Raw genomic sequence first — 27626 nt, 5'->3', positions numbered from 1 at the left:
GTGTACTAATTAACACTGGCATAAGCCTCTTGCTCAATTAGGTGGGACAACTAAGAGTAATGCAAAGGGTCTAGAAAGCAAAGAAACATGATCTCCAAGAAAAACACTTGCTCTAACGGTATCTCAAGTAGCGCCACCTATTTAACCGTTATTTTAGGGGTTTTCGAGCTAGCCTCCTTGTTCTGTGGCTAGACTCGATCGGTATTTGTCAATCATCCATCGCTTGTCCTGCTTAATTTTTGTGATATGCCTTACTTTGTTTACGTTCGATTTTTGTTCGACAATGTTCGCAAGATAACACTGTCAACAAACATCAAAGCGTTCCGCCCAGACAATGTGCTGGACTTCACGGCGGGTGACATGCACAGTGTGTACTGGGAGGGGAATGCGACAACAAAGGGCGGCTACTACGAGGCCGAGCTGCTGCACATGACAGGTAAGAACGCCCAGGCCGAAGCTTTCAGCCTTTCATTGATGAAGTGCGCAGACATGACAGAAAAAAAAGCTTCCTCTGCGAGGAATCGAACCTAGGTCGCTCGCGTTACGAAGCCGACGCTGCCTGACGTTTATCCGATTGAGCCAGTTCAACACCGTCGGTACGGGTGTGATTTGGAGAGCTAGAAATGAGTGGACGTTCAAAAATAACTAAAGTAATAAACAAACAAATAAATACTGCCGACCAAACTAACATTAGCCCGAACACGACGTGCTGTCAAGGAAGGAAAAAAATCATGCACACTTCCGTCTAGACGACGATGGTTGAAAGTTAAACCAGCGAATCCCTCGTGCGAAATCTAATGGCGAAGGGTGAAAGCAGCTGCGATCAGAAGTCTAAACTTGCGTGCGAGTTAAAGTCAATGCTAAACCAGTCAAAGTCTAACGTCCAAACTGTCCTCGAGTCAAAGCGCTGACTCGGGCGACAACTAAGGAATTTTTTGCGAGAAAGCTTCGCGTTCATTTACCGCTATCGCCGTCCTTGGACGGAGGAGTGGTTGATTTTTTTTATTAATTGGTGTTGCAGAACCCTCGAATCAAAGTGTGTACGTGACGAGCGGGAGAGAGAGGTTCCTTGGTTATTTGCCATTGTGCACCGTTATGCCCAGAAAAAAAAAGTGCTAGCTCGACCGCACATGTTGTGTATTCGTTGCGAGAACGAAATCGGCAATAAAGAAAAAAAGTGAGAACGAAACTTGTTGGCTTCATGATGTCGCAGTACCGCCATCGCGTTGCTGCCCGTAGTTCTGTTCTGTGCGCTTTATCAAAGGAAGTGTCTAGCGTTCCATCTAGACGAAACGCTAAAAACTGCTAAAGTTCTGTCCAGACTGAACGCCAAATCAAAACCAGCCGATTAGCCGTCATTTCTCGTCCTGGCATTTGGTGTAGCGGTTCCGCCGCTCTCTACGGACGCTGTAGTCCCTGGTTCGATTCTTGCAACTTTTTTTTTCTGTCGTGTTTAGCGTTTTGTAATAGATGTACTTCACGCCCGCTTTGCCATTCACGTGATGAGAGCAGTCGGTCTTGGTTTTTTACTCAAGCGGCCGAACCGCTCCCGCTCACTTGAGCCAAGGCCGACGTCATCACCAGTTACGCCCGATCTCCTGTAATTATTACCACTGATTAATAATTAGCAGTGATTCCGGCTAGTCAGTGAGCGGAAGCGGTTTGGCCGGTTGGGTAAAAATCAAGACCGACTGCTCTCACTTAATTATTGTGAAGCGGGCGTCGGGTGGCGGCTTTGAGATCCGTCCGGATCTGTATCATCTGTACTTATAATAATGATTAATAATTATCAGTGATTCTGGCTAGTCAGTGAGCGATAGTGGTTTGGCCGGTTAGGTAAAAATCAAGAAAGACTCGCTTGATTGAAATTTTGATTGAAACTAATTTTGAGGGAAACTAATCGCTTGATTGAAACTAATTATGAAGGGTCCACTGCATTACAAACTTTTTAATGCCGGTGATAGATCACTGCCCCACAATAGTGGTATAAACAGTTACTGGCCACAAATGAGTAAGGGAGCAGAGGGATGATCTTCTGCGTTTGTCATAGTGATTAATTAACAATGCTTAGCAATTGATCAAGAAATCCGAACTTTCTCTCAAGCACATCCACATGTGAACATTCTGGCCATTCAAGTGCTTTTTGTCCTTTCTTACAGAGTCTAAGGAGGAAATGGACGAGTACATTTCTTTGAAGCGGGTCACAGCAACAAAAAGGAAGCAGCCTGCCACAGTAAGTTGCAATATTTCCAATGCAGTGGTAAGAAATGTAGCAGAAAATTTTACTCAATGGTGCCAGAGCTTTGACTCATACACTTTGGCAGATGATGCTCGATGCACAGCCAGTCAGTACTGCGTTCTGGCTGCAGAGCGAGCATTTGATGCAGGCTACTTACCGAAAATTCGGAATTTTGAAATGTGGTATTCATAAAATAAAAAAAAGGACTGAATGTTACTGCAGCTGTTGAATAATCTATCTGTGGACACTACACAAAATAATGTGTATATCCTTCTTATGCAACCTCCTTATGCAATGCTTTACTGCACTTGGCCATTTTCGGCCACCTACTCAAACCCCGAACAACCTGCTGATTACAGCTGGCACTACAAATTCTGGTCTATGCAGTTTGGTGCCACTTTTCACACATGGTGCCATTCACCGGGCACTGAGAATAACTAATGAGTCAGAAACTCCGATTTTCTTAGCCCTTAAAAATGGGTGCTCGGCTGTATCTGGACAAGACAATCAATTCAGAAAATGTAAAGCAAAATATTACGCAACGAACAAAATTTTCGGTTCATAGTAATAACTTTCCATTGGGCAGTAATAATAACGTTCACTTTCCGTTGGGCAGCATACTTCCTGGGCATAAACACGGAACATCAATATCAGAGCCAGATTTGGAAAGAAGCAGACAAATCAGGGTTCCACGTTTCTTCATTTGTATAATGAAGTATCTTTAAAAGTGGTACTCGAAGCATCAGAAGATGTTTCAGCAGATTCCTTGTTGTCAAAGAAAAACTGCATTTGAGTTAATCTGATGTTGTGTATGGTGTCTTAGTTAAACGGTTCAATTGTCGCTATCTGCAGGCCAACAAATAATGGCACTGAATTTCAATTTCAGGCCCCCAAAACATTGAAGCGGTGTCGCTTGATGGCGAAGGAGGCTGTGGCAGGAAAGGTCCTGAGTGACCTTGCCCTGACAAAAGAAGTGGAAAAGCTGAAGAAAGAACTCTTCGAGGTGAAATCGGAGAATCAGCGGCTGCGTGCACTGAACATGACGCTGCAGGAACAACTCCTGCACTACATGACGAAACCAGGTAATGAGAATTACATGTCATTACCTTATTCCACAGGTAATACATGGACATTCTGGTTAGACATCATAAAAAAAATTGGTCGTTTCACAAAGCACTTTTCATAGCCACGCAGGGTCAGTCCACGGCTTCCTCCAGTGGGACATCGTTGGAGGAACCGGGCTGTTCCTTTTGGACCGCCGATGCTGAGGAAGACTCAAATCTTCCAGCATTTCAAGGTATCTGTTGGCCTGTGAAGTGCCCGTTAAAAGTTCTGACCTTTTGCTGCAAAACATTATTACAGAATTTGATACATGCCTGTTTGTTGTGTTGAGGAAATTTCATGTGTTTCACAGATCAAGTTTGTTTTCTAGTTGCTTAGTAAGGTGCCAAGTTTCAGCTTCGTATGTCACCCCCGGCCGTATGCACTGGTTGTAGATTTTTCTTTTGGGTGACAGTCTCTCGGTTGCAGTCATATTCCTAATGACTATTAAAGAGCAACTCTAATTCATGCGGGTTAGCTCATCCTTTCACACAAATAATACTTCACTTCATCCCCTCCCCTCTGCCTTTTTTTTAATGGTCCAGCAGCTGCTTCTGTTGCAGGAAGTGGAACTGCAGCTCAGCCTGTGCCTGCAGCGGCACCTGTGCCTGTAGCGGCACCTGTGCCTGTAGCGGCACCTGTGCCTGCAGCGGCACCTGTGCCTGCAGTTTCACCGGTGCCTGCAGCTGTTCCTGCGGCTGTGCGCAAGCCTGCAGCTGCACCTGTTCCAGTGGTGCCCAAGCCTGCAACTGCACCGTTTGGTGCTGGTGGGCCCAACCCGGCAGCTGCACCAGTTCCTGCTGCTGTGCTTGCGCCGGCGGCAGAGCATGTACAACCTGCATGCCTTGTGCCAGCAGCCCAGCATACTGCAGATGCTGAGCTTGCTGACAAAGCGGTTGCGGGCTCATCAACTCAGGGGCTGGAAACTTATCCAGTGTGCACGCGCACAGAGGATGGGAAAGTAAGTGCATCTGTGCTTGGAATTATTCCCTTTCTGAGTTTGGGTTCAGTTTGAAGCCTTGCTATTCATAGCTGAACATGAGAAAAAAGAAGGCCGATGGTGGAAAACGTTCGACGTATGCTTCTGCCACCAGTACAGAGCACATGGTTTAAACAGTTATTATAGGACTACATAATGAATGAATCATGAATGAATGAATGACTTTATTGCAGAAAGGAGGCTATAAAGCCCTGTGGGTAGGGAATGGAAAAGAGGATTGGGAAAGGCAACACTAAGTTGTAGTACATCTAAGTAATGTTCAAGCTTCACTGCAGCATTCACTGTAGCTGTCTCTCAAGGTCCGGTTGGAGCAAAGCACACATACTGGCCTTCCCCTGAGGGCAGGGGGTGTCCGGCATAGTTCTTGATGGCACATTGGTGGGGCAAGATGGATGCGCACCGGTGTTCATTTGTGACTGGTGAACTTCGACAGGTAGTCGGTCAGCCATTAAACCATCTTATAGAGACCATTTTTTAGGGCAAAGTCTGTGATTTATTTATAAGATTTAGGGGTTGTCCCGAACATATTCGACATGCTCTGACGCCGACGTCGGAACCGTGGCGCTTGTGACCAATTGCACACGACCGTCTGAGAAGGCTGCACATGACCAAATAAGGTGGAACAAGTTGGGTGTTTCGTTGCTGCCACAGTTTTTCTTATACCTGAGTAAGGAGGGACGCCCGGGTTCGTCCACTTCGAAATCACATCAGGGGTATAGGCCGAGTTGGCATAAACTTTGTTGGCGAAGACCTCTCCCTCTCTGGGAAGGGTCTTTAGTGGTGCGAGGAAACCAGGTGGTGAGGCCTCGGCTAGCCGGTGCCGGCTGAGGGCTCTAGCTTGACGAAGTTTTTGTTGCCAGTGTTCTTCAGATCTGTTCAGTGGGTCAGAATGTGCTGAAGTGGTGTCGAGAACCGTGGGAGGATTTAGTAGACACTCCCAGGCAGCGTTGTGCGCTGTTCGGTTGCCGTCCGCTCCAGTCGGCCGTGCGCAATGGCGCGCGCAAGCTTGAGACAGGCGTCTTGGTGTGAGCCACCGTATTTATTGGATAGACGCGTAATGAGGTGCAAGGTGGAGCGCCACGTTCTTCGAAGATGACGGATCCATGTAGTGGGGCTATTGCAGCTGCTAATCTGGAGGCCAAGTAATTTGATGGTATTATTTCTTGATTCAAGAATCGTATCGGCGATTTGAGGTGGAGGACTTGGTCAGGGTTGGTCGAACGCTTGCTGTCGACGCTGAGAAATTTGGTCTTGTACCGGGATAATTTCCGCTGGAATCGGGAGAGGGTGCGCTCCAAGCTAAAAACAGCAGCCTGGAGTTCAGTCTGCAAAGATTCTTTTGAGTCATAATCAGCAGCCTCGGTCCACACAACTATATCATCAGCATAGAAGGCGAAACGGGCCGCTGAGTCCATTTCAAGGGTGCGGGCTACACGATTCATGGCCAGATTGAAGAGTAAAGGTCCGAGAATTGAACCTTGGGGAACTCCTCTGTCAAGGTAGTAGGTAGTCGGTGTTGCTTGCTTTGGGTTAAGGCGAATGGGTTTGTGTGCTAAGAAGCCGCGAATCCACCTCTGAGCCTTCTGACTGGAGAAGGCAGCGGCTAGTTCTTGCAGGATGCCTTCTTGACTGACGTTATCGAACGCCTTGTGCATATCAAAGGCCAGGACGTAGTCAGGTAGGCTCTTGCGGGATGTCCGGTTTATGACTCGACGAAGAAGCCAGAGGTAATCATGTGTGCCTAAATTGATGCGAAATCCCGTGAGGGCCAGGTGGAACCATCCTGTGTGTTCCAGGTGGTGTAGAAGCCTGTTGTTTATGAGACGTTCTGTCAACTTGCAAATAACAGGAGTTAATGTGATGGGTCGGAGATTCTCGAGTTTTCGGGAATCTTTGCCAGGTTTTGGGATGGGGTGGATGGTTGTCATTTTCAAGTGGTCAGGAACTTGCCCAGTATCCCAGGATCAATTGATGAGAGTTAAGAGGGCCGCTTGACCCGATGTGGGAAGATTTCGAAGGTCTTGCCATTTTATTTCGTCGTGGCCTGGTGTAGATTTGGGCTTTCCTTGGGAGATGGCTATATGCAGCTCGCTTTCTATGAGCGGAGAGTCGAGCTCAGCGAGCGGTGCACGTATATCGATTTCAGGCAGAGGTGAGAGGGTCGAAATGTCAGCCGTGGCGTGCAGGAAGAGAGTCTTCACAAGAGTATCTTCCACTTGAGAGTAGTTAGTATGGAGGCACATTTCTTCTAGAATGGGCAGTTTTATTTTCGCCCGTCCACTCAGACCCCGAAAGAGGCTCCACAGATGTGAGAGACCGTGCTCTTGCCCAAGTCGTTCTCAGATTGGAGGACTTTTTGATATTCGTTTATCGCTTTACTTTGTAATGGCATTTTAGTTTCATAAGGTCATGGTGACGTTTACCGCGTTCTCTATACCTTTTGGTGAGGCGTTCAGCGGTACGAAGCAGTTTGTGCATGTGGGCGTCCGAATGATTGACCTCAGCTGTGCTTGTTACAGCTGAGGTGAATAATCCGGACGCCCACATAATAAAAGTAAAAACAATAAAAACATAACACAATAAAAATTATTATACAATGAAGTGTATTTTGTGAACATGTACCAACTCAACGAGTTGATGGAGCTGCTTTTGACACGGAAAATTTGGGATAACAATATCTGAGAACATTATATTGGGACTTTGCTGCACTAGTTGACAATGGCATCTATTGTAGACCTCCCACTGTTGCTCACTGAAAGATTTCTCTTAATTTAAAAATGGGAAAACTTGCATAATTGCCCTGAAAATGTTTATCACGAAAGTGGCTGTAATTGCTTAAAAGAAACGAGGAGTTTGCTAGGTGAAGATGGGCTGGATGAGAAGGATGAGGGGTTATGTGTGGAATCAAGGGCAACCACAAGCCTCACCACAAGCTGAAGAACTTTTATGCAGCACACGAACGCCCTTTGTCAGCTTTTTGTGATTATGAACATTTTATGACCGTTCTTCTAAAAATGTGATATTTCTCCTGCATGCAGGTGCACCTGGCCAATGGTGGGCTGATAAAAGCAGATGTCTACGACCACCTGATGGCAGTGCCAAAAGATTCACACTTCGTGAAGAGGTCTGCGTCAGCCATTTGGTCGACCGAAGTGCTGGCGCGACGGTCCGTCACCGGGACACTGTCCAACAGGACGTTAACGGAAATGAAAGGGGTGACACCCTAACGGCAGCTCACCCCTCATAAAGTTGAGGCTCTCAAGAGTGAGTGCAGTGCTTTTTTAAGCAGCATATATTAAAAGTCCTGTTTTTAAGATCAGTAAAATTGAAATCTATATGTGCTGTATACATGTCAGAACTCTTTCGATTGTACAAATGTAAATTAAAATAAAAAAATGGTCCGAAGTATTTCCAACAGTCTCTTGAGAAGCTCAGTTGGCTACTTGCTGTGGGGTCAATTATCCTCATGGCCCTAAGCAACGCCGCCTGTATAATTGTTGCCTAATGCGTGAGCGAAAACTGGCCAAACAGCCACTCTCCTGTTGCTCTCTCCACCCTTTCCCACTCTGTAGCCTTCGTACGTGCTTTCATGTTTGCCAGCCAGCGCTGCTTCTCGAAAACTATGCAAAATAGTTGACAGTTTCTCTACCGTTCCCCAAGTCGCTCTCTGACGCCTTCGAGGCAAGCTGACAGACACGCGCTGTAGAAGTGGGTGCAGTGTTCGCGACTCGCGAGCAGTGACATAAGGCGGGACGTCTGATGGCGTGCGCCACATACCGGATGAGTGCCTGAACTAAGCGTCCCTGTCTGTTTATACAGGTGGCGGTGCCCTAAGGCTGTAGCCCAATCTGATACTTTGCCATATTGGGCTTCGATTTGAGGATGTAGATTTAAAAGCGCTGAGTACTCTTCGAACGCAAAGAGTATCCTGAAACTGGCTGAAGTGGGAAAATAAAACAAATCAAGCATGAAAACTAACATGCAGTTGCACTGTCTAGCGACTCTGGTATAGACTACCACTACCTTCTTAGCAGGACGTCACTTCACAACCTCAGGAGGAAAGCCTTGGTGAAATTCCAACTGTATATTTGTACCCATTTCAAAATATTGTGCAACAAAGCAGATATGCGTAGTTTGTAGAGCAAGGTTTCGTATTTATAAATACCCACACAACACAGTTTTTCAAAATCTCTTCACGACCTAGTGAAGTTTTAAAATCTAAGCTGGAGTTGAAAGGCCGTAAATTCAATGTTTCAGTTTGTGAGTTGTTTTTTTTTCCCTGCCAAAGGAACTCGGGGAATCTACAACTTAAGTTCTTTTTTTCAAGCAGTTGTTAGCAATGCAAGAGTAAGCAGCTCCATTATTCTGTGAAAACAATTGGTCAGTGGTTCAAATTTTTGTATATGGCTTATGAGTGCATTCTTCTCAGTATTTTTCAGGCACTATGCAGAGGCCTGAGGGTCAGATGAGGAGGGGATTAAGAAGGCGACGAAAAACATCAGATTGTGGCTGTCGCAGAAGACATCGGAGTTGCGGCGCAGGAGGCCACAGCAGCAAGACAAAGAAGAAGCACCACCGAAGACAAGCACCGACCAAGAAGAAGAGGCAGTGGACGAAGCCCAGGAGGCAACAGAGAAATAAAAAGTAGGCGTAACTTGAAGCTGCAGTTTTGAATGAAGGTATACATACATATTTCTTCAAACTTTTGGTGTTTAATGGTTTCAACCTACACCTGGGCTATAAATTATACTTGGGCATGTCAGACCCGGACCCGTCAGACTCGGACATTTTAGACCCAGACAGATTAGAACCCGACACACCAGGCCCGGTCACACCAGACCTGGACACGCCAGACCCGTACACGCCAGACCCGTACACGCCAGACCCGGACACGCCAGACCCGGACACGCCAGACCCGGACACACCAGACCCGGGTCTGAATTTCCGCTCTGATGTTACCGTTTCAAACACATCAGACCCGGTCTGGTGTATTTTTCGATAGGGTTGTATTAACTATTACGTTTATAGCGGAAGGGGGTAAAACCACGCGCGGAAAAAGAGCGATCGGGGGCGGTTGGAGGAACGCATAAAATTTCAGGGGTTGTTCTGACACCGAATGTGCGGAACCTGAGTCTGCGGCACCAATGCCCTGTGAACAAACCAGAAATCAGCTATAATAAGACTCAGCTCGAAATTGCGTCATTTCTCACCGCTTCGAAACACCCAGTGATGCAGTGATAAACATCCGGAATAGCTTCGAAACTTTCAAAGCATCACCGAAGATTCCAGCACACTAGTCAAGCCAATATTCTAAGCCAACCAGTGCTCAGCAACCGATACGGCATACGAACGGTGTTGAAAGAGGGCGCTTGGCGTCGGCGCCTTCTAAAGCGCAACGAGCGAGCAATTATTAAATATTGGTTGTTGGCTTCTTCAGAAAAAAATACAGCAAACCATTTAGCAAGTGCCCTGTACATTGCCCACTAACACTTGTATCGGACAAACATTACTGCCAGGAGCCTCCTTTTTCCGAACTGAAGTACTTTGCCTCTCAAGACGGCACGTATTCTCTGTACAACCGCGTCCAACCCTCTTCCAGCGCTGATGCATCTCTTTCTCGGGGCAGGTTTTGTTCCCTTCCCCACTACCGTCTTCCGACCTTCCTTATGCGCTGCTTCTAGAAGATTATCGGTACCTTAGAAGGCGTTCTAGACAACATAAACGTCTAAGGCGTTTACCTAAAAGAAGGTAAGGTGTACTTCAACAGATGGTCTCAAATAATTAATATCTGCCTTTATTAGCTAAAAAGGCCTTTTTATAGCTGCTAATACCATGTTGTTTTCCCACCGATGCAGGTTTTAGGAGCTACAATACCTATTCGAGTTTTTATTCAACCTCTAGGGAGCTCCAAAGTTCGTTTATAATTTTTATCTGACGTACGCTTCAACTAGAAGCACTGTCAAGATCTAACGCGTGCCTCCCTAAGTAACAAGACGTAATTTCTACTTTCAACAGACAGTGTGATCTTTGCCGGAGTAGAAATCTCAAACACGCACATTTTGAACTAGAGTGGATAACATCGTCAGTTGCAAGGCGCGATCCTAATGTTACAAAACATTACATTGTAATTTGCGCGACAGTATTAAAGAATGCTGCTGAAGAGCGCAAAGAAAACTTTAATTTTTTTTACTTTGTTTCAGCGGAGGTCTGCAGAATTTTTAGTGCGGTCGGCGAAGCATAAACTTTTCTGCCCAAAATATTGCAGAAATCAGAACGCCAGGACGACCTATCGCTGGGGTTGAAAGACATTTCGCACAGTTATTTCATAACACCCCTACTTTTTCTACCGAGCCCCAGAATCAAGAAACGGCTGTTATTTCTTTCCTCGCCTACTATGACAGCCGAAGTTTAAAATGTGCACAAGGAGGTGTAATTCTACCATTTGAAGTTCTGCATTTAACGACCTTTGGGTTTACAGGTTCTGCTTTGGTGAAGGAGTCTTCAGTATTGTTTTCAAACTGACGCCTATTTCGGTGTGTGTGATTTTACTATCTTTAGTACCTAATAAAACCTAACCGCAGGAATACGCAGGCACTATAGAAAAGTATCATAGACGCTAATTTTCCGGTGCTTTAGTAATATATTGTACAAATGTTTTGGGGAAGTGCGATAGTAACGTTCCCGGGAAATAGACATTGATGAATGCTTGGGTGTAATACGGCGTCTGGAATATATTATCCCCGAAATAACTGTCGTCCACCAGAAAAGATGGAAGCAGAGTTCCCCGAAGAAATTACATGTTTCTGGGTCGATCACAATATGCTTCGAGTACAATTTTGTTTGCATTTAACCCTTCCGGGCCAACACCAGCTCTCACCTATATCCAGTGTTCATAAAAAGAGAGAAAGAGAAATAAATTTGATTTGTCTACCTTGTTCACGAGGGCTAGTCCTCCACCCTAGACGTTGCTAATGAGCCCACGGGCACTATAGAAGCGTCATCGGCCAACTGGATGGCCGGGAGTGGACCCGCCAGGTTACAGCTGAGCTTTACAGTCTCCCACTGCTCATCACTGTAATTCTACGTGCCGGAGGGATCGCCTGAAGGCGCGCCCATAATATATGTGTATCCCGTTTATATGTAATACATGCCCATTTACACACTACGTGTTTCTATACCTTCCCCACACGGGGCACCTTGAGTAATCTTGGTGACGGTGAGTGGCGACACCGCGGACCCCGAGCACCCCATACCTAAGCTGTTACCTACGGTGGCTAGAAGTTGAAAGGTGAAGGGTTAGAAGCCATGAACGGTGGCCGTCGGAGCCTTGGTCAAGCTCCGGCCGATGGGCTCCCTGCCTGGCTACCAGGCAGGGAGCTCCGCGACCTCTTTGACTACCAGGGTAAGGTCAAGGGAGAAAGTACCCACGTCTCCCTGCTTTTATACTATGCTATATGGCATTTTCTAAACTCCCCCCCAAACGAGATCGGCCCCTGACAAGGGGCCGCACCGAAGTTTCTTTTTGACCACTTCCTGACTTGAGTCCTCCGAAACCGAACAACTATCCTCGCTTCATCGTTATGGAATCTGTAGACCAATCAAAACCTCTTGCTGTACAGTCGGTATTCGTCATTTCAAAGTTTCTTGAATTTATTGTTGGAGGGTCGTATAAGGCGAAAAAACATCGAACCGGTGAAATAACTGTCGAGGTCAGTAGCCAGGAACATGCCAATAAACTTCTTGCTCAAACCAGCATCGCCGATCTGCCAATCCGAGTCGCGCCCCACCGCAGCCTAAACAGCTCCCAGGGCGTGATTTCTGACTATGACCTACTAAATGAATCTGAAGCTGACCTGCGGGAGGGCCTTCGTAGTCAGGGCGTAACCGCCGTCAGGTGCATAACCCATCCGCACTTCGTCCACTAGAAGCCGCGACAATGTAGAAGTTATTGTGCATGAGTCGTCCGCCAGTTACACTCTTAACGTGGGAGCATCAGCCAAACAGCTGGACCGAGTGATGACGCCATCATCGTTTCTACAGAAGGACTCCTATTACGTCAAGCATCACAAAAATCGTCTACATCACATAAACCCTTCTATTGCTTAATAAGAAGAACGCCCGTGAACCAATGCTCCGCGGGCTCATCATTTGCGCCTAGGTTCATAGCCTAACGCCATTCGTGTTTATCGCGCAGGTACAAAATTACGACTCTCTTTGTTTAAGATCACAGGCACTCGTTAACTGGTACAGCTGCCGAGCCTCCGCTGCCTTATGCTACTGTTGTGTAGAAGTGTTAACATTAGGGGAGAACTGTTGTTTCTATAGAGGAAAACCGGGGAGATATAGAGGAAAACCCAGGCCCAACCACACTTACCTCCACTACCGAAATTGACGAGACTGTTCACGGTACTAACAACATTATAAGTTGGCCAGGCTGCCATCCTTGCTGAATTGTAGTCTATTAAGACACAGCTAGCTAGCACTGAACACACCCTTGCTGACTTCGTTATCCCTATCGTTAAGGCCAAAGAACAGTTAAGCTGCTAACCGTTATGCGGTCTTACGTTTAGAATTTGCTGACGTCACCCGTCCAGACTTCCGATCGACTCGCCAGCACAGATGAAAGGGTAAATGGCTCAGACAATAGGTCGCGTCGTTGTAATCCTGTCATCTATGGTGTCAGTTGACACACTCGCACAACACTTCCAAGACGTTACCAGTTCAGCACACTACACAAACACTTTCATGAAACACAAACTCGTGGAAGAATAGAAGCCTTTGCATGACAATGACAGGTCAGCCACTTCTAATAACTCTGAGTTCACGCTTCATGAGCTGAGGGGTGCTCTGAGCACGTGTAAACCCTCAGCTCCAGGCCAAGACAACATTACATATACAATGATACAGAACTTACACACAGACACTCTTGTAAAACTTCACCTTTTCAACAAAATATGGCTTTCGGGGCACATTCCAAAGTCTTTGGAGGGATGCCATAGTTGTAGCATTCTTGAAAGAAGGGAACGACCCTTCTTCTCCCGCTAGCCATCGACGCATTGCCCTGACCAGCTGCCTGTGCAAGCTTCTCGAGAAGATGATAAACCGGAGGCTCGTGTACTTTTTGCACTATAACGCCCTTCTCGAGAGCTGCCAGGCAGGCGTCCGGGCCGGGAGATCCACAAATGATCAACTTGTGGCACTAGAGTCATACATTAAGGATGCCTTCATTCACAAACAGTCCGGTTTAACTGTGTTTTCGACCTCGAAAAGTCTTATGACACCCTTGGCCTTAAGGGATCCTTCTTGACCTCAAGTCAGTCGGTGCTTCTGGTAATATGTTTAACACCCTTGATGTTATTTGTCGGAAAGAATCTTTCGCGTCAGAGTTGGTTCTGCACTCTCAAAGGTACATGTGCAAGAAAATGGCTTGCCGCAAGGTGGACTGTTGAGCTGCACGATCTTCATAGTTAAGATGAACTCTCTTGGAAAGCCATTGCCACCCACAATCTCTTATTTTATGTATGTAGACGACGTCCAGATATCCTTTAAATCATTTAACATGTCCATCTGCGAACGTCACGTCCAGCTCGGCGTCAAGAAGCTTGCCGGCTGGGCAGACAAGAATGGCTTCAAAATGAATCCCGGAAAGAGCTCTTGTGTTGTATTCTCCAGGAAGCGTGGGGTCCACCCGTACCCAGACATCACTCTTGCGAATGTGCCGCTTCCTGTGAACAAGGAGCACAAGTTTTTAGGCATTTTATTTGACGAAAAGCTCACATTCATCCCGCATATCAGACAGCTGAAAAGCAAATGCTTTAAAACAATGAATATTCTTAAGGTCCTCTCACACCAATCTTATGGGGCCGACAAACATCTCCTGCTGCGCCTTTACATGGTCTTGGTGTTGTCTCGGCTCGACTACGGCAGTGTCGTGTATGGGTCTGCTACAAAGACCGCACTCAAAATGCTTGACCCCGTGCTCTCTTTTGGCCTTCGCCTCTCATGCGGCGCTTTCCGCACTAGTCCTGTCGAGAGTCAGTATGTCGAGTGTGACAAATGGTGCCTAGGGCATCAGCGGGACAATGTTGACTTGCTGTATGCATCTAAGATCATGTCTCTTACCAACCATCCTTTTAATCCTATCATGAACGATACATCAAATTTACAACTCTTTTTAAACAGGCAATCTCCTTACCTTTTTCTCTCAGAGTTAGAGAGGAGGCTTCTGTACTGAAGGTCCCTCTGTCAGACACGCACAAGACACCCATCCATAATTTTAATCCATCATGGCATCTTCGTCCTGTATCATGCGACCTATCATTCACACTAGTAGAAAAAAATAGGGTATCCAGGAGTGCACTTCTGCAGCACTTCCTTTTCTTGCAGGACAAGTACAGGTGCGCAGAATGCTATAGCGACGCGTCGAAAACTGGTTCTACAGTCTCTTGTGCAGCGCACGGACAAAATTTTAGAGTAAGCAAAACAATAAATTTTCATAACAGTATTTACACGGCAGAAGCATATGGCATTTTACTCGTTTCAAACCACATCATCAAACATACAATTCCCAAGTCCATTGGGTACACAGACTCTCAAAGCGTTGTACAGGCAATGTCATTAGGAAGGTCATCTAAAAACTATGAGATCAATGCTCTTTTCAAGGTAATAATGACTGCATATGCCTCAAATCTTGGAATAACTATATGCTGGGTACCAGGGAATTGTGGAATCCTTGGTAATGAGGCCGCCGACCAAATGGCTGGTGATGTTGCTCTCATGACTACAGTTGACATTACAACTGTACCTTACACCAACCTACAGACACACATCAGACGACAGCTTCGCAACACATGGCAATTACACTGGAGTCAACAAACAAACCACAAACTACATGTAATAAAACCACAATTGGGACGCTACACAACTGACTCACACAACAGATACACTGAAGTCGCCCTGGCTAGGCTGCGGATAGGCCATACACATGTGACGCACTCCCATCTGCTCACTGGAACTTCGGGACCCACGTGTAGCAGGTGTGGAAAAAGCCTATCTGTAGTACACATACTAATCACATGCAAGGCACTTGACACAACACGACACAAACATTTCCCTGAATTACACAGACGACACATTCCTTTGCACCCATCCCAGGCGGCACAGAAAGTGTGCCCCAAGACCGGCCCGTCTATGGCCGCTTTCTGGCATGTCCGGCCAGCATCCAGGTTCTGGCAGCCACTGATCATGCGTTGAACGGCCAACATTCGGCAACCAGCGCTTCGGCATTTTTCCGTCCGCCCGTGTCCGGACGCACAACGGCAGCTAACCGGCTGCCAGATATTCAGTTCTCTTACGGCTGCCGATGTTGAGAAAGAGAACGGCCGAAGTACGGCCTTAGGGCATCCGTTTTTTCTTCGGGAAGCTGTAATCGGCCGAAGCACGGCAAGCGACCGGCCACAGAATATGCGTATTCTTGCGGCAGTTGGTGTTCGAAAGGAGACCGGCCGGAGCGCGGCCGCCGTGCATTCGTTGTTTCAACGGTGAACCGCGCGTCCGGCGGACGTACGGCCCCAGAATATACGTTTTGCATTCGGTTAGCTGTCTTCGGCCGAATTACGGCCAGCGAATGGCCACAGAATATTTGGCAACCGGTGTTCAAGAGGAGACCGGCCTACGTAAGGTATCTGGTTATACGTCCTTTTTTCGGCAAACGGCATCCAGCCGAACAACGGCTCGCGCCTGGGCACCGAGAATTCATGCACAGACGTATTTGGAAGGAGACCGACTGGTTTTTTTCTGGGGGGACAAAGAGCCGTTAGGGAGCCGAACGACGGGGACGCGTTTTTCATCCGCTCCGTGTTTCTACGTTTTAAATGAACGAACATCTTTTGTCAAACAGTAATGAGTGTTCTCGGTGAACGGGCAAGGTACAAGGACTCACTGGACATTAGCAGGGAACCTTTTAGGCCATCGAAATGTCATTTATTGCCACAAGAAGACTGTGCCACACCGACGGGTGAGCTAAGCCTCGCCAGTCATCGCCGCTACCACGCTTCTGCCTCCGGCTTCGTCGACGCATCATCTCGAGGCTATTCGCCCGCTCAAGAAATGGAGAGAGAGCATTGGAGACATCGACCCGGCAGAGATGTCCGATCCGAGATGGAGATGGTTCACCAAAATAACTGGCCTTCAAGGGCGTCGAGCAAGCGGCAACCACGCAGGAGCTAAACCGCCACCATGTCAAGGACTCCCCACCAAAGAAAGGCAAGTTCGAGGAAAAGCGCAAGTTATTCTGCTTACAATTAAACTGCGACAAGCAATGTTGCACTATGTTGTTGGTGATAAACGTAGAAGAGACTCGCTCGTGCATTGGTAGGATCAACTTCATGCCCTGCACTATGTTACTTCAGGAGATTTTACGACTGCCTATTTAGAAAAAAAATTATTTTAAATTTGCGATAACAACAGAGCCTTGTCACTGGCGAAGCCTAGCTGTTAATTTAGTTCTGATGTTTGAAGGTGAGCTTAGCTACTCTTGGGATATGACTCATTTGTTTAAACATAATCGCCAGCATCCTAGCAAACACGGATTTTGTCAGGATTTTCTTGCTCAACGCAGATTGTTGAGTTCACGCACGATTTGGCTCTTGCAATAGATAAGCTTAAAGTGGTTGACTGTATATTCTTGGACTGCAGAAAAGCAAATGATGGTGTTGCATATCACCTTCTGCGTAGTACATTTCATCCTATGAACTGAATGAATTGGTTTTTGCATTGTTATTACTATTGGCCCTATAGCTTTGTTCAAAAGTACTGTGTAGTCAACCGGACTATAGCGAATGAACGTGATTCCGTATACCTGCAGCTTTATTCGCATTTAATAACATCCTGGTGTGCTAATTCAGAAAAGTTTTTGGATGTTAAACAGTGGGTTAACGGCACCTTTACAAGAAAACCTTCATTCCAATTGGATACGTATACCGTAAATTATGCTGCTGTGACAACGGCCGAGGAATATAAATACCTAGAGTTTATTTAGGGAGTGGTTAGAGGTTAAATAGGCAGGTTCACACCATAAAAGTTACAGCTGCATATGTTTTTGGCTTTCTGAGACGAAATTTCAGTGAACCTCCATCTAACTGAAAAGAACAACCGTATTTCACTCATGTGCGCTCAATCTTGGAGTACGCATGTGTTTTCGTGGATCCCTACACCAAAGAGCTCGTTGATACGCTCGAAAACATACAGAATATGTCAGTGCAATTCGTATTAGGTAATTGGCACGCTCAACTTAGCATGAGAGAAAGTAAAAGTAAACTGAAATGGCAGGACGTGAAAGATCACAGACGAAACCACAGGTTTAACTTTTTTCGTAATATCTATTATTCGAAAACTGTTGTAGAAGCGGAGAAGTATGTCCAAGCGCCATTCTACATATCTCAAAGTGGGACCGCTAGCTTAAAGCAAATTATTAACGTTTCTTTAAAGGTGACGCCTTGGGCGATTCCTTTTATTTTACATCAATGGTGCAGTGTAATTATCTTCGACGTATGATTGCATTAACTGTTTATATTGACGATTTTCAGCGCACTTTGTAGAATTATTTTGTTATTTTGTCTCATATTTAATGCTTAGTGTTATGTATATCCCTTCTGTAATGCATGCAAAGGAAAGCAGGTATCAAATAAATAAATAAATAAATAAATAAATAAATAAATAAATAAATAAACAAAACAATGAATAAATAAATGAATAAAAATAAATAAAAAAATAACCAATAAATAAATAAATAAATAAATAAACTTCCAGAGGCGCAAGTTTGCCTCCGACGGGTTGAGATGAGAACCCTACGCATTCAACCTTGATCAATAAAATATTTATTGCCCTATTCGTTGCAGTATGCAAGGTTTCCTGTATACATGCTACCATTGCTATGTTATTGGTTTGAAACAAATTATGTAACTCTAATTTTACGCCTTTCCTTGCATGAACACAAAGGGATACAACTGCAGCCACCTGAAGCAGGGCGTCATTCGCGACGGGTCTAGAATTTTTTGAACTTAGTATGACATTAGAAGAAAATTAAGTTCTTTTGGACTATTGAGTGGTGTGGACGTACACTCATGAAAACAACATTAAAATAGATTGAAAATGAAAGTATCTGTTCGCTCCTTCTTAGGATCAGCCCTGCGCAAGATCATCAGAAAAGTTGATCGAGTAGAAAATGTCTTTGCAAGAAAAATGGGCAAAAAACTGGACATACTTTTTTTGTGAAGGAGTTATATTAAATGCTCCTGAGTGTTTTGTTGAGAACCAAAACGCTTCGTAAAGGCATTCACGCCGGTTTTATATACATCAAAATTGGTCAAGCAACTGTTATAAAAATAGTTTATGTAGTCATAGCATGAAAGTGTTCCGGAATATTGCCCTAAAAGAAATTGGCTAAAAGCGGAGCAATTTATCTCTCTGAAATTCAACCCACTAAAGTATGCGCCCTCCGCCGCCCCCCACCCCCTCCTCTTTCCCCGTTTATTACAGGTAAGCCGCCCCACAGAGGATATCAGGATCCGGACAATACATCTATTCAAGCTCTACAAAGAACTGAATATTTTCTTTGTTCGGCAGTAAAAGAGGCACAGCAATTAAAGGACCGACAATTTGTGAGCACTGTTTAATAAATGAATTTTGCTGTCAACTGAGGCTGGTAATTAAGCAAAGCTGCGCTGAAAGCTTGACGGCTGGTGCTTGCGCGCGAACTCACTTTGATGTGGCTGCATTGGACCCAAAATGCTGGGTTTGTGCTGCTTCTGCACTGCGCGAATGAGTCATCTGCTTGCGCGACATGCAGTGACCGGCCTCAGTACAGCTAACGTACTGTGGCTGAACTCCAATGCCCGTAGCACGGCCGTATTTCCGGTAGCTGTAGTCCGGCTGGAGTCCGACGACCGCATCTCGGCTGTCCTCCGGCGGACGTACTTCGGCCGTACACGGGTGGCTTTGGAATGGCCGGAGCCCTACGGCTGGAATCTGGCCGTATGACTGTAAGCCGGTCGACTGGCCGACGGACACTGGCCGTTGGACAGCCATCGGAGTACGGCCGTATACGGCCAAAAGGCCCACATTTGGACATGGGCCGAATACGGCTGCCAGAAAACGGCCGGACAGAAAATCACCGGCCAAAGTACACCGGCCTGTTTTAGGCCGAACAGTCCTGTGCTGCCTGGGATCATACTTTTTAGTCGACGAACCAATGTTTTCTACTCAATGTGTTCTGAAGTTTTAAGCGGAACTGAAATTTCTGCAGCTCTTATCATATCACGTGTAATCATCCTAACCCTATACACCAGCCATCTCCATTGTCTTTTGTTTTGCGTCACTTTTATTTTTAGTCACATGTTTTATTATTTAGGGTGCCATCAAAATTCAGTAATTTCTTCTTTGGCGCTCTTTGCCCATAGTCGGCCGTGCACCAAAAAACCCAACCATCATCATCATCATCGTTTGTATTCCTTGATTCTGTTTCGTTCGCGCTGTTTCGTCTCTTCAAGAGCATGAACGATCTAACTCGCGCCAGAATCCTGCTAAGTTTTGCATATGACCATCACTGCCATGTTCGTCACGACTTTAAAAAGCTGCCCGGATCGTGAGCCTTTGGCTCATGACCACAATGATCCGAGTTCGATCACAGCATCATGGTTCCGTTTTTCTGACCTACACGAAAAACGAAACATCTATGTGTGGCGATTGATCTGTTGGCCTTATAGCACAGGAATAACTTCGCGAAATCAAACACACCATGACTATACGACACGTGTGTTTTCACGGGCTCATCTCTTGGCTTAACCAGTGCACATCTTGGTCATTTTATCGTGTGCAGCGCCAGTCTTGCACCCCGCGAAACGTGAAAGAGCAGACGACGCGATAGCGCCATCCACACGAGGAGCGTTTTGTCCCGCCGCCGCCAGGGGCCTACTGTGTTCTATCTCAGGGGGAATATAGTGTCATCGGGGGCTTTGCGAACCTACCTCCTTCACCCCCTCCCCCTCTTTGTTTCCGGATGTCCCAGTCTTTTCTTTGAGGTTTTCGAAATTGCACTACCACGGTATTATTGCATGTAGTCGCTTATTTTGTCCTGACAGGTGCAAAGGACGCGCGCTCAAGAACATTCTGCTGTCGTTTATAAACACGGGCCGAATTTGTTCGTTCCGGTTTGGCCTTTTTCCCGATTGAAGGAACTGTTTTCACTCTACTGGCACAAATGGGCGAATTGTGCTCGGAGCCGCGCAAGCGCCGCAGATACTAAGTCTGAAAACACAGACCTAATTGGACCGCCAAGAAGGAGCGACGAGCTCAAAAACGCCAGCCAAAAAACAGTAGAAAACTTTAGCCTAGTAGCGTGTTTTTTCTTCGATAAAAACAAAAACTAAAAAACTATTTAGCTTCTCAGCTGTGTTGTGGCATTGTAGGAAATGTCCTTCACTTCCGACTGGCACGTGACAGTCATACAAGAACCGCCAGCATCTTGCGGGTCGAATTACTCCACTTCGCACACGTAGCTTGCTGTACACACCTTCAGACCTTTATTTATTAAGCTTTTTCTTATATCGTCTGCTGGTCATGGTACATTCCCAAATACACACCGCGAAGCGATATGCGACATCGACCCAGGTTAAACCCGGCACAAAATATAAGCCGCACCCGCTGCAGCAGGCACAAACATGTGCGGACAAGTACGGATCCGTTGCTTTCGTACTACTAAAAGTCTCCGAGACGCTTCCTGAGGTGGCACTCAGTGTATGATGTTCGGAGTACCGTCTACCCCGTGATGGATCTTTATTGTCGGTGAGATGTTTGAGTGGCGCCCCCTGGCACCTGACGTCAACTTTCGGACTCGCACCGCTATCGTCGGATACACTCCGCTTGTGAGGGGCGGCAGTGCCTGTGTGATAAATCGCCCGTTTTGAGTATTTAGTACATTAAAAAGTGGATTTCCAGTAAATCAATCACTTTGCCTGCTTGTGACCCGTCTGTACAATTTCAAGCTGCATGGCGAACAAGGTTGCGACACATTACGAGATAACTTTCTTTAGAGCGTCGGTTATTACATTGTGTTTAACTCGGCGTTTCTGGCTTATTCGTGACGTTTCGTGCTCTGAGCTGCTTGATAAGTATTTAAAATTCGTAGACTTCCCCAAAGTATTTTTGAGATGCTTTTATGAAGACTCAACCTTCCGTAATGCTACGCTGCAAGCAACGGGCCCCTACACACGCAACGAACAGCCGCAAATAAAACGGGTATCTTATATTTCTTTCGTTGTGATTAACCTGTACTAGACGAATGTTTTTTTCCGTGTCCAATGCAGTAATTTTTCCGCACCGTCACAAACGTCTTAGTAAGAGGTTTGGAGATGTTTGGAAGGTTTACAAAGTTCGTTTAGACTGAATGGCACGCATTCTCTCCTTCAGAAATTGGTTTTTGGTATGGCAGCATGCAAAAAGGTGCAAATGCACAGTGTGCGTTGTTTATTCACATGCAAATACACTGAGAAGTTTTCTGCTACGCCAACGCGAAACCACGCAGACAAGGGTGTTCAGAGTACTTGAAGGCCGCATTTGTGCCCCGATATTCTATAACAACCATCGTTAAAATAGTGAAATGACTCTCAACTAGAGCGGTTTTAACATAATTCCGGTGTTGAAGGCTTTATATACTCGCTATCGAACGCACTAAACAGTATACATGCCGTATTCCAGAATAAAAAATCAAAACCGAGGAATATGTGAAAGCAGCTCTGTATTGTTTTCCAACCGCGTCGGGGGTAAACAACAAATGCCACCCTACTAGGAACGACGTTCAAATAATTGAATAAAGGTACTCGTGCTCAAGAGAGTGCATTTTTACTATGACGCATGTCTGATAATAGGTAAATTGGTGGGCTCATCAGCTGCAGCATGGTCCATCGGGTAACACCGTTCGTGCTTACAACGCATGTCCTCGCTGCAGTCAGCTTCGCTGACGCCTCCAGCAATGCGGCTAGCGCTTCGTCCACTGGAAGCCGCGACAATGCAGAAGCTATTGTGCATGCGTCGTCCGCCAGTTACTCTTAACGTGGGAGCATCAGCCAAACACCTGGACCGAGTTATGACGCCATCATCGTTTCTACAGAAGAACTCCTATTACGTCAAGCATCACAAAAATCGTCTACATCACATAAACCCTTCTATTGCTTAATAAGAAGAACGCCCGTGAACCAATGCTTCACGGGCTCATCACTTGCGCCTAGGTTCATAGCCTAACGCCATTCGTGTTTATCGCGCAGGTACAAAATTACGACTCTCTTTGTTTAAGATCACAGGCACTCGTTAACTGGTACAGCTGCCGAGCCTCCGCTGCCTTATGCTACTGTTGTGTAGAAGTGTTAACATTAGGGGAGAACTGTTGTTTCTATAGAGGAAAACCGGGGAGATATAGAGGAAAACCCAGGCCCAACCACACTTACCTCCACTACCGAAACTGACGAGACTGTTCACGGTACTAACAACATTATAAGTTGGCCAGGCTGCCATCTTTGCTGAAATATAGTCTATAAGACACAGCTAGCTAGCACTGAACACACCCTTGCTGACTTCGTTAATCCCTATCCTTAAGGCCGAAGAACAGTTACGCTGCTAACCATTATGCGGTCTTACGTTTAGAATTTGCTGACGTCATCCGTCCAGACTTCCGATAGACTCGCCAGCACAGATAAAAGGGTAAATGGCTCAGACAATAGGTCGCGTCGTTGTAATCCTGTCTTCTATGGTGTCAGTTAAGGCAAGTCCGAATCCTCGGGCGATAGCGAAAACCTTGTCACTAATATCTGCCTAGATAACTTTAAAATAACATCTGAACCTGAAGATATTCACAGAGTGCATCGAATGGGCAGAGTTCCTCCTAACAAAAATCACTCTATAATTGTTAGTTTCACTTCCTTCAGGCCTTAGGGTGATGTTCTAATGAAAGCCTTCAAACTGAAGGGCAGAACAGCTTATGTATCAGAGGATTTCCGTCCCGCCACCCGTTGAACCCATCGTAAGCTTATTTGTTTCGCTCGGGGACAGGAGGCTCCCTTTACGCTCCATTACTAAAACATAATCGGCAAGAAGACCTACTACTATGATGCGGCTAACAACTTGGTTGAAGATAATGCACCGCCGCCCAGCTAGGAAAAGAAACAAATAGTCCAAACTTCTCTTCGAAAACCACCCATTTTCGATGCACCAAAATGTGCTTCGAAAAGAACTGATGAGGTCACACATTCTATCCTTTACACCTACATTAGCAGCATAATATTGAAGCGCGTCAAAGTATCCATTATCAAAACTTGTGACTGTGATGTCGTCATTATTACTGCGACATGGCTTTCACCGCTCATGACTGACGCTGAAGTTGCTTCGTCGATGCCTGGGTTTACCATATACCGCCCTGATCGCTTACTAAACCGAGGCGTTTGCGTTCCCATTGAGATATAAAATTTCATGAATCATTTTTAATTAAACACGAAAGCATCTTAGACATAATTTGCGTAGCATGTCGAACCCGATCAGGCCTTACTGTAATTGCAGCATGCTACCGCCCACCGAAATCAGACGCTGATTTTTGGAGGCAAATATACCACTCACTCGACGGTATGCAGAAAAAATTCTCTTCCTAGTTTGATATAATGCAGCAATTTTAACTACCCTGCTATAGACTGGACGGATCAATATCGCGTAACACAGGGGAATCCGGCCAATTTCTGAGTATAATACAAGATTTTCAGTTAGCGGAAATTATAACCCAAACTTTGACATAGATCGCACATGCTTCCAACATTGTTGATTTTTTTTTGACGTACCGCAAGTGCAGTTTCCAAATACTACACTACCTACAAAAAATTACTGGTCATAAAGACATTTAGCGTCTTTTGACTCTTCGTTCAGACGCAAAAACCACCTATAGGGAAATAAACTAAATTTACGACAAGAAAAATTATAAAAGAATGGTCGCTGGGCTGAAGACGTCACCATTTTTCCGAGCTAGGTTTCTACGACCGCTCAGTAGAACAAAACTGGAGCTTGTTTTTCCAGAAAATTTAAGAATTAACTGACCTCTGTGTTCCGATGGTAACACTTGAAGTAAAAGAATCTGCGCCATGGTTTTCTAACGCAATAAATTGAGTATGCAGAAGTAATTAGAGTAGGACCTCGCTGTTACGTTCCTCACTGCTGCGTTTTTCTGACTGTTACGTTGTGTGCCATCGGTCCCAGCATAGCTCCAATAGGATACAATGTATTGCGAACCCCGGCTGTAACTTCAAAACTGTGGGCCCGTTCCCGTATAATGCGTTGCAACCTGACACTCCAAAGCGGCTTGGGCACCGCCATTTTCGCTTTTGATGCGTCTTGGCCAGGCTTCGTTACTGACCTGGCTACAAGAAGCCGCAAGCGAGTATGAGAGGCCGTCAGCAGATGGCCATCCGTTGAACGTGCTTTCACGATCATTACTGAGCTTGCAACAGCAGTTTCACTTCGGAACGCCGGAAGCGCGTTATGTTAGCGCCACCGCAGTGTTGTAATGGTGCCGTCCGGTGTTTCTAGATAAAGTCAGTTGCTAAAGAGCGCGGCCTTCTAGTACCGCGGCATAACCCGGTGCGGCCGCTGACCAGGCGGTGGGGCTGCGGTATCGTTGAGATTGGTCTCGGGGCGTCGTATGCTGCTCCTTCCTTGCTACTCTCGACGCTTTCTACACCACCCATACTGTCAATTGCGGCAGTCCTACACCGCCCTTATACACACTGCGCTTTCTCACCACCCATACCGACGGTCGTAACGGCGGCCGAGTGGTGCGGTTGTTTCACGACGCCCGATTGTGTTGTCGACCTTCACGAGTAGGGTAACGGCGAGCGAGTATTACAGTGATGTTACGACGACTAACATGACTTGACGCCCTCCTAATTGCTCTTGGCAACACTAAATGTGCTCATGAAAATGCAAAAAAGGCTGCTGCATTTCGCACAACGGGTAGAAACAAAGTTGGCAACAATGAAGCTTTCGATTGGGGGTGATTTAACGACGCCAGTTAGACGCCGACCAATTTTTGCGGCTTTCTTCAATGTTATGTTTTCCCGGTTTTTACGTTTTTTCTTCCCGGTCAGGTGAAAAACGTATAACGGGGTTCCAGTGCATTCAGAAAAGCAAAATTCAAAATAGCCCGTCCACGTGGAAACCTATCACCGTGCGCTAAAAAGCTAACAGAAACGATTCGTATTCGCAGGCGAATCTTTTTTGAGACAACACTTCCCAACATGCCACTAGTGGGCATGGGAGCAACGCTTTCGGCACAGCTCCTAATCTTCAAACTTTCACCATGTGCGTCAATCAGGCGGCCCTCGTGCCATAGTTATCGGTTGTGGTTAGTCGCTCCACAAGCTGCTTCGCCACACCGCTGGCGATGACTACTTCATTTGAACTGCCAGAAGAAATGTCAACTGCGCAGACATGCTGCGTGGTCGTTCCCGAGTGGTTGGCAACGCCTGGACTTTACTACTGCCAAACAGCGCAATATACAACTGCATCTCCTACCAGAGACGACATAAGCAGTCGCCCCGCCAACGTTCCCTTCAGTAAGCATGGGAGCAGTGCCTTCGACACCGCTCCTGGTCGTCACTTTCACCATGCAGGTATGTACTTACTTGCTACTGTATGCGAAAAAAGCGACGATCGTTAGTTATTGCTGTTCCCATTCCCACAAGTCTTAAGAGAAACCTTGTCTGAGTGTTTTTCTATGGCTCTGCTCTTACAAGGCTGCGGCGACATTGAAACTAGCCCTGGGCCTACCACTAAAGCAGACGCCCTTCTTGATAGCGAAAAACCCAAGCGAGAAAATAGGGGCTGTATTTTGGTTGATAAAAGAGGTTCAGACACCTTCAATTCAGAGTTCATTACCTGAAACCGGTCTAGCAGCCGACATAAAAAGCATCAAATCAGGACGAAACAGGAGTTACACCAAGGTATGCAATATTCAAAGCAGGCTCGATGGCCAAAAAAAAACATGTAAATTAGACCACCTTGGCGCACAAATAGCACAGGTACAGTCGACGGCTGAATCACTGGCTGTACAGAACGATATCTTCCAGTCACGTATTGCTGAACTTGGAGACCGTTCGCGCAGAAATAACCTAATTTTTTATGGCTTGCATGATGATAATGAAACTTGTCAACAAACGGAGGGCTTTGGCATGGTAAAAAAGCGCACTAAAACGAAGACACAAGAAAAGCCGCCCGCATCTTCCCACGGGGAGAACTCGAGTAAATGCGTCGCATCTACTCGAGTCAAGCAAAGCGTCACGTCAAGCGAAAGCCAAGCAAAGACGCCCTTGACTCAATTCCGAACGCGCGCTCCGCCGCTTATATACGTTGAGGGGACTGCGTAAGCCGGTCCCAGTCGACGACGTTGGCGTACTTGTAAAGCGGCGTGGACTCTAGGTGTTTGAGCCAACCGCGGATGTTGCTTGGCCGGAGAACGGCACACCGGTTATATGCGCAGCGCGCCCGAAGGAGAGGAAACCGCGGAAGAGAGAGTACTGCACATGCGCCGGCCCAAGCGCGTCTGCCGCGGTTATGACGCAACGTGCCGCGGCTATGACGCAACACAATCCAACACAATCCACTTTAATCCAATCCAATCCAAATCCAATCCAAGCCAAGCCAAGACAATCCAATCCAATCCAAGCCAATCCAATCCAATGCCCCTCACGAGAGAGTGTTCGAATCCAATCCAATGCCCCTCGCGAGAGAGTGTTCGCTTTCGCCTCGACTCGACGCGCATGCGCAGTGAGCGTGCGGACTACGGACGCCAACGCGGGTGACATCGTGAGTTACTGAAATGCTCTGCATTTAAAAGGCGGTGACACGGGACGAGCGCTAGCACTAGCGCTCGTCCCGTGTCACCGCCTTTTTCTTGTGTCCTCGTTTTAGTGCGCTTTTTTACCATGTCGAAGTCCTATCACCAACTAGCCCAAATTTCTGCCCTGAAACGGAGGGATGTCAAATAACCAGGGGTGTTGAGCAAAACCATTGATTTATTTCCCACAGGCTCAATTCAACGCTCGCATCGTAAAGGCACGCAATCACCAAACAAATGCCGCCCTTTTGTTTCAACATTTTTGAACTTTAAAACAAAGAAATAGGTATTTTGCGCATGAAAGCTGTTTTAATGAAAAAATTTAACAATATTCGAAGACTTCTATCTGGCTACTCGGATTG

At 46.3% G+C, this 27626-nt stretch overlaps 1 protein-coding gene across 1 annotated transcript; it reads left to right on the top strand.

The window, feature by feature from the left end:
* The first annotated feature begins 112 nt into the window (after positions 1 to 112).
* On the top strand, positions 113 to 7567 carry LOC144166200 (uncharacterized). The gene is made up of 6 exons (XM_077695794.1): positions 113 to 436; positions 2160 to 2233; positions 3126 to 3321; positions 3426 to 3536; positions 3904 to 4301; positions 7379 to 7567. The coding sequence occupies exons 1-6, from the start codon at positions 247 to 249 to the stop codon at positions 7565 to 7567; spliced, it is 1158 nt and encodes a 385-aa protein (XP_077551920.1). The 5' UTR covers positions 113 to 246.
* Positions 7568 to 27626: the final 20059 nt, after the last annotated feature.

The sequence above is a fragment of the Haemaphysalis longicornis genome, unplaced genomic scaffold (assembly GCF_048455015.1).
Source record: "Haemaphysalis longicornis isolate Haplotype H1 unplaced genomic scaffold, Haemaphysalis longicornis Haplotype H1 scaffold_16, whole genome shotgun sequence".
In the NCBI taxonomy this organism is placed as follows: Eukaryota; Metazoa; Arthropoda; class Arachnida; order Ixodida; family Ixodidae; genus Haemaphysalis; species Haemaphysalis longicornis.
This window is presented reverse-complemented; position numbering and strand designations above follow the sequence as displayed.

Bases quoted from the DNA above. Each gene is read 5' to 3' on its own strand.
- LOC144166200 (XM_077695794.1), top strand. From the start codon at position 247: ATGCCTTACTTTGTTTACGTTCGATTTTTGTTCGACAATGTTCGCAAG. The intron at 437-2,159 runs GTAAGAACGCCC...CCTTTCTTACAG, and splicing joins CGAGCTGCTGCACATGACAG to AGTCTAAGGAGGAAATGGAC. The intron at 3,537-3,903 runs GTATCTGTTGGC...CTTCTGTTGCAG, and splicing joins AAATCTTCCAGCATTTCAAG to GAAGTGGAACTGCAGCTCAG.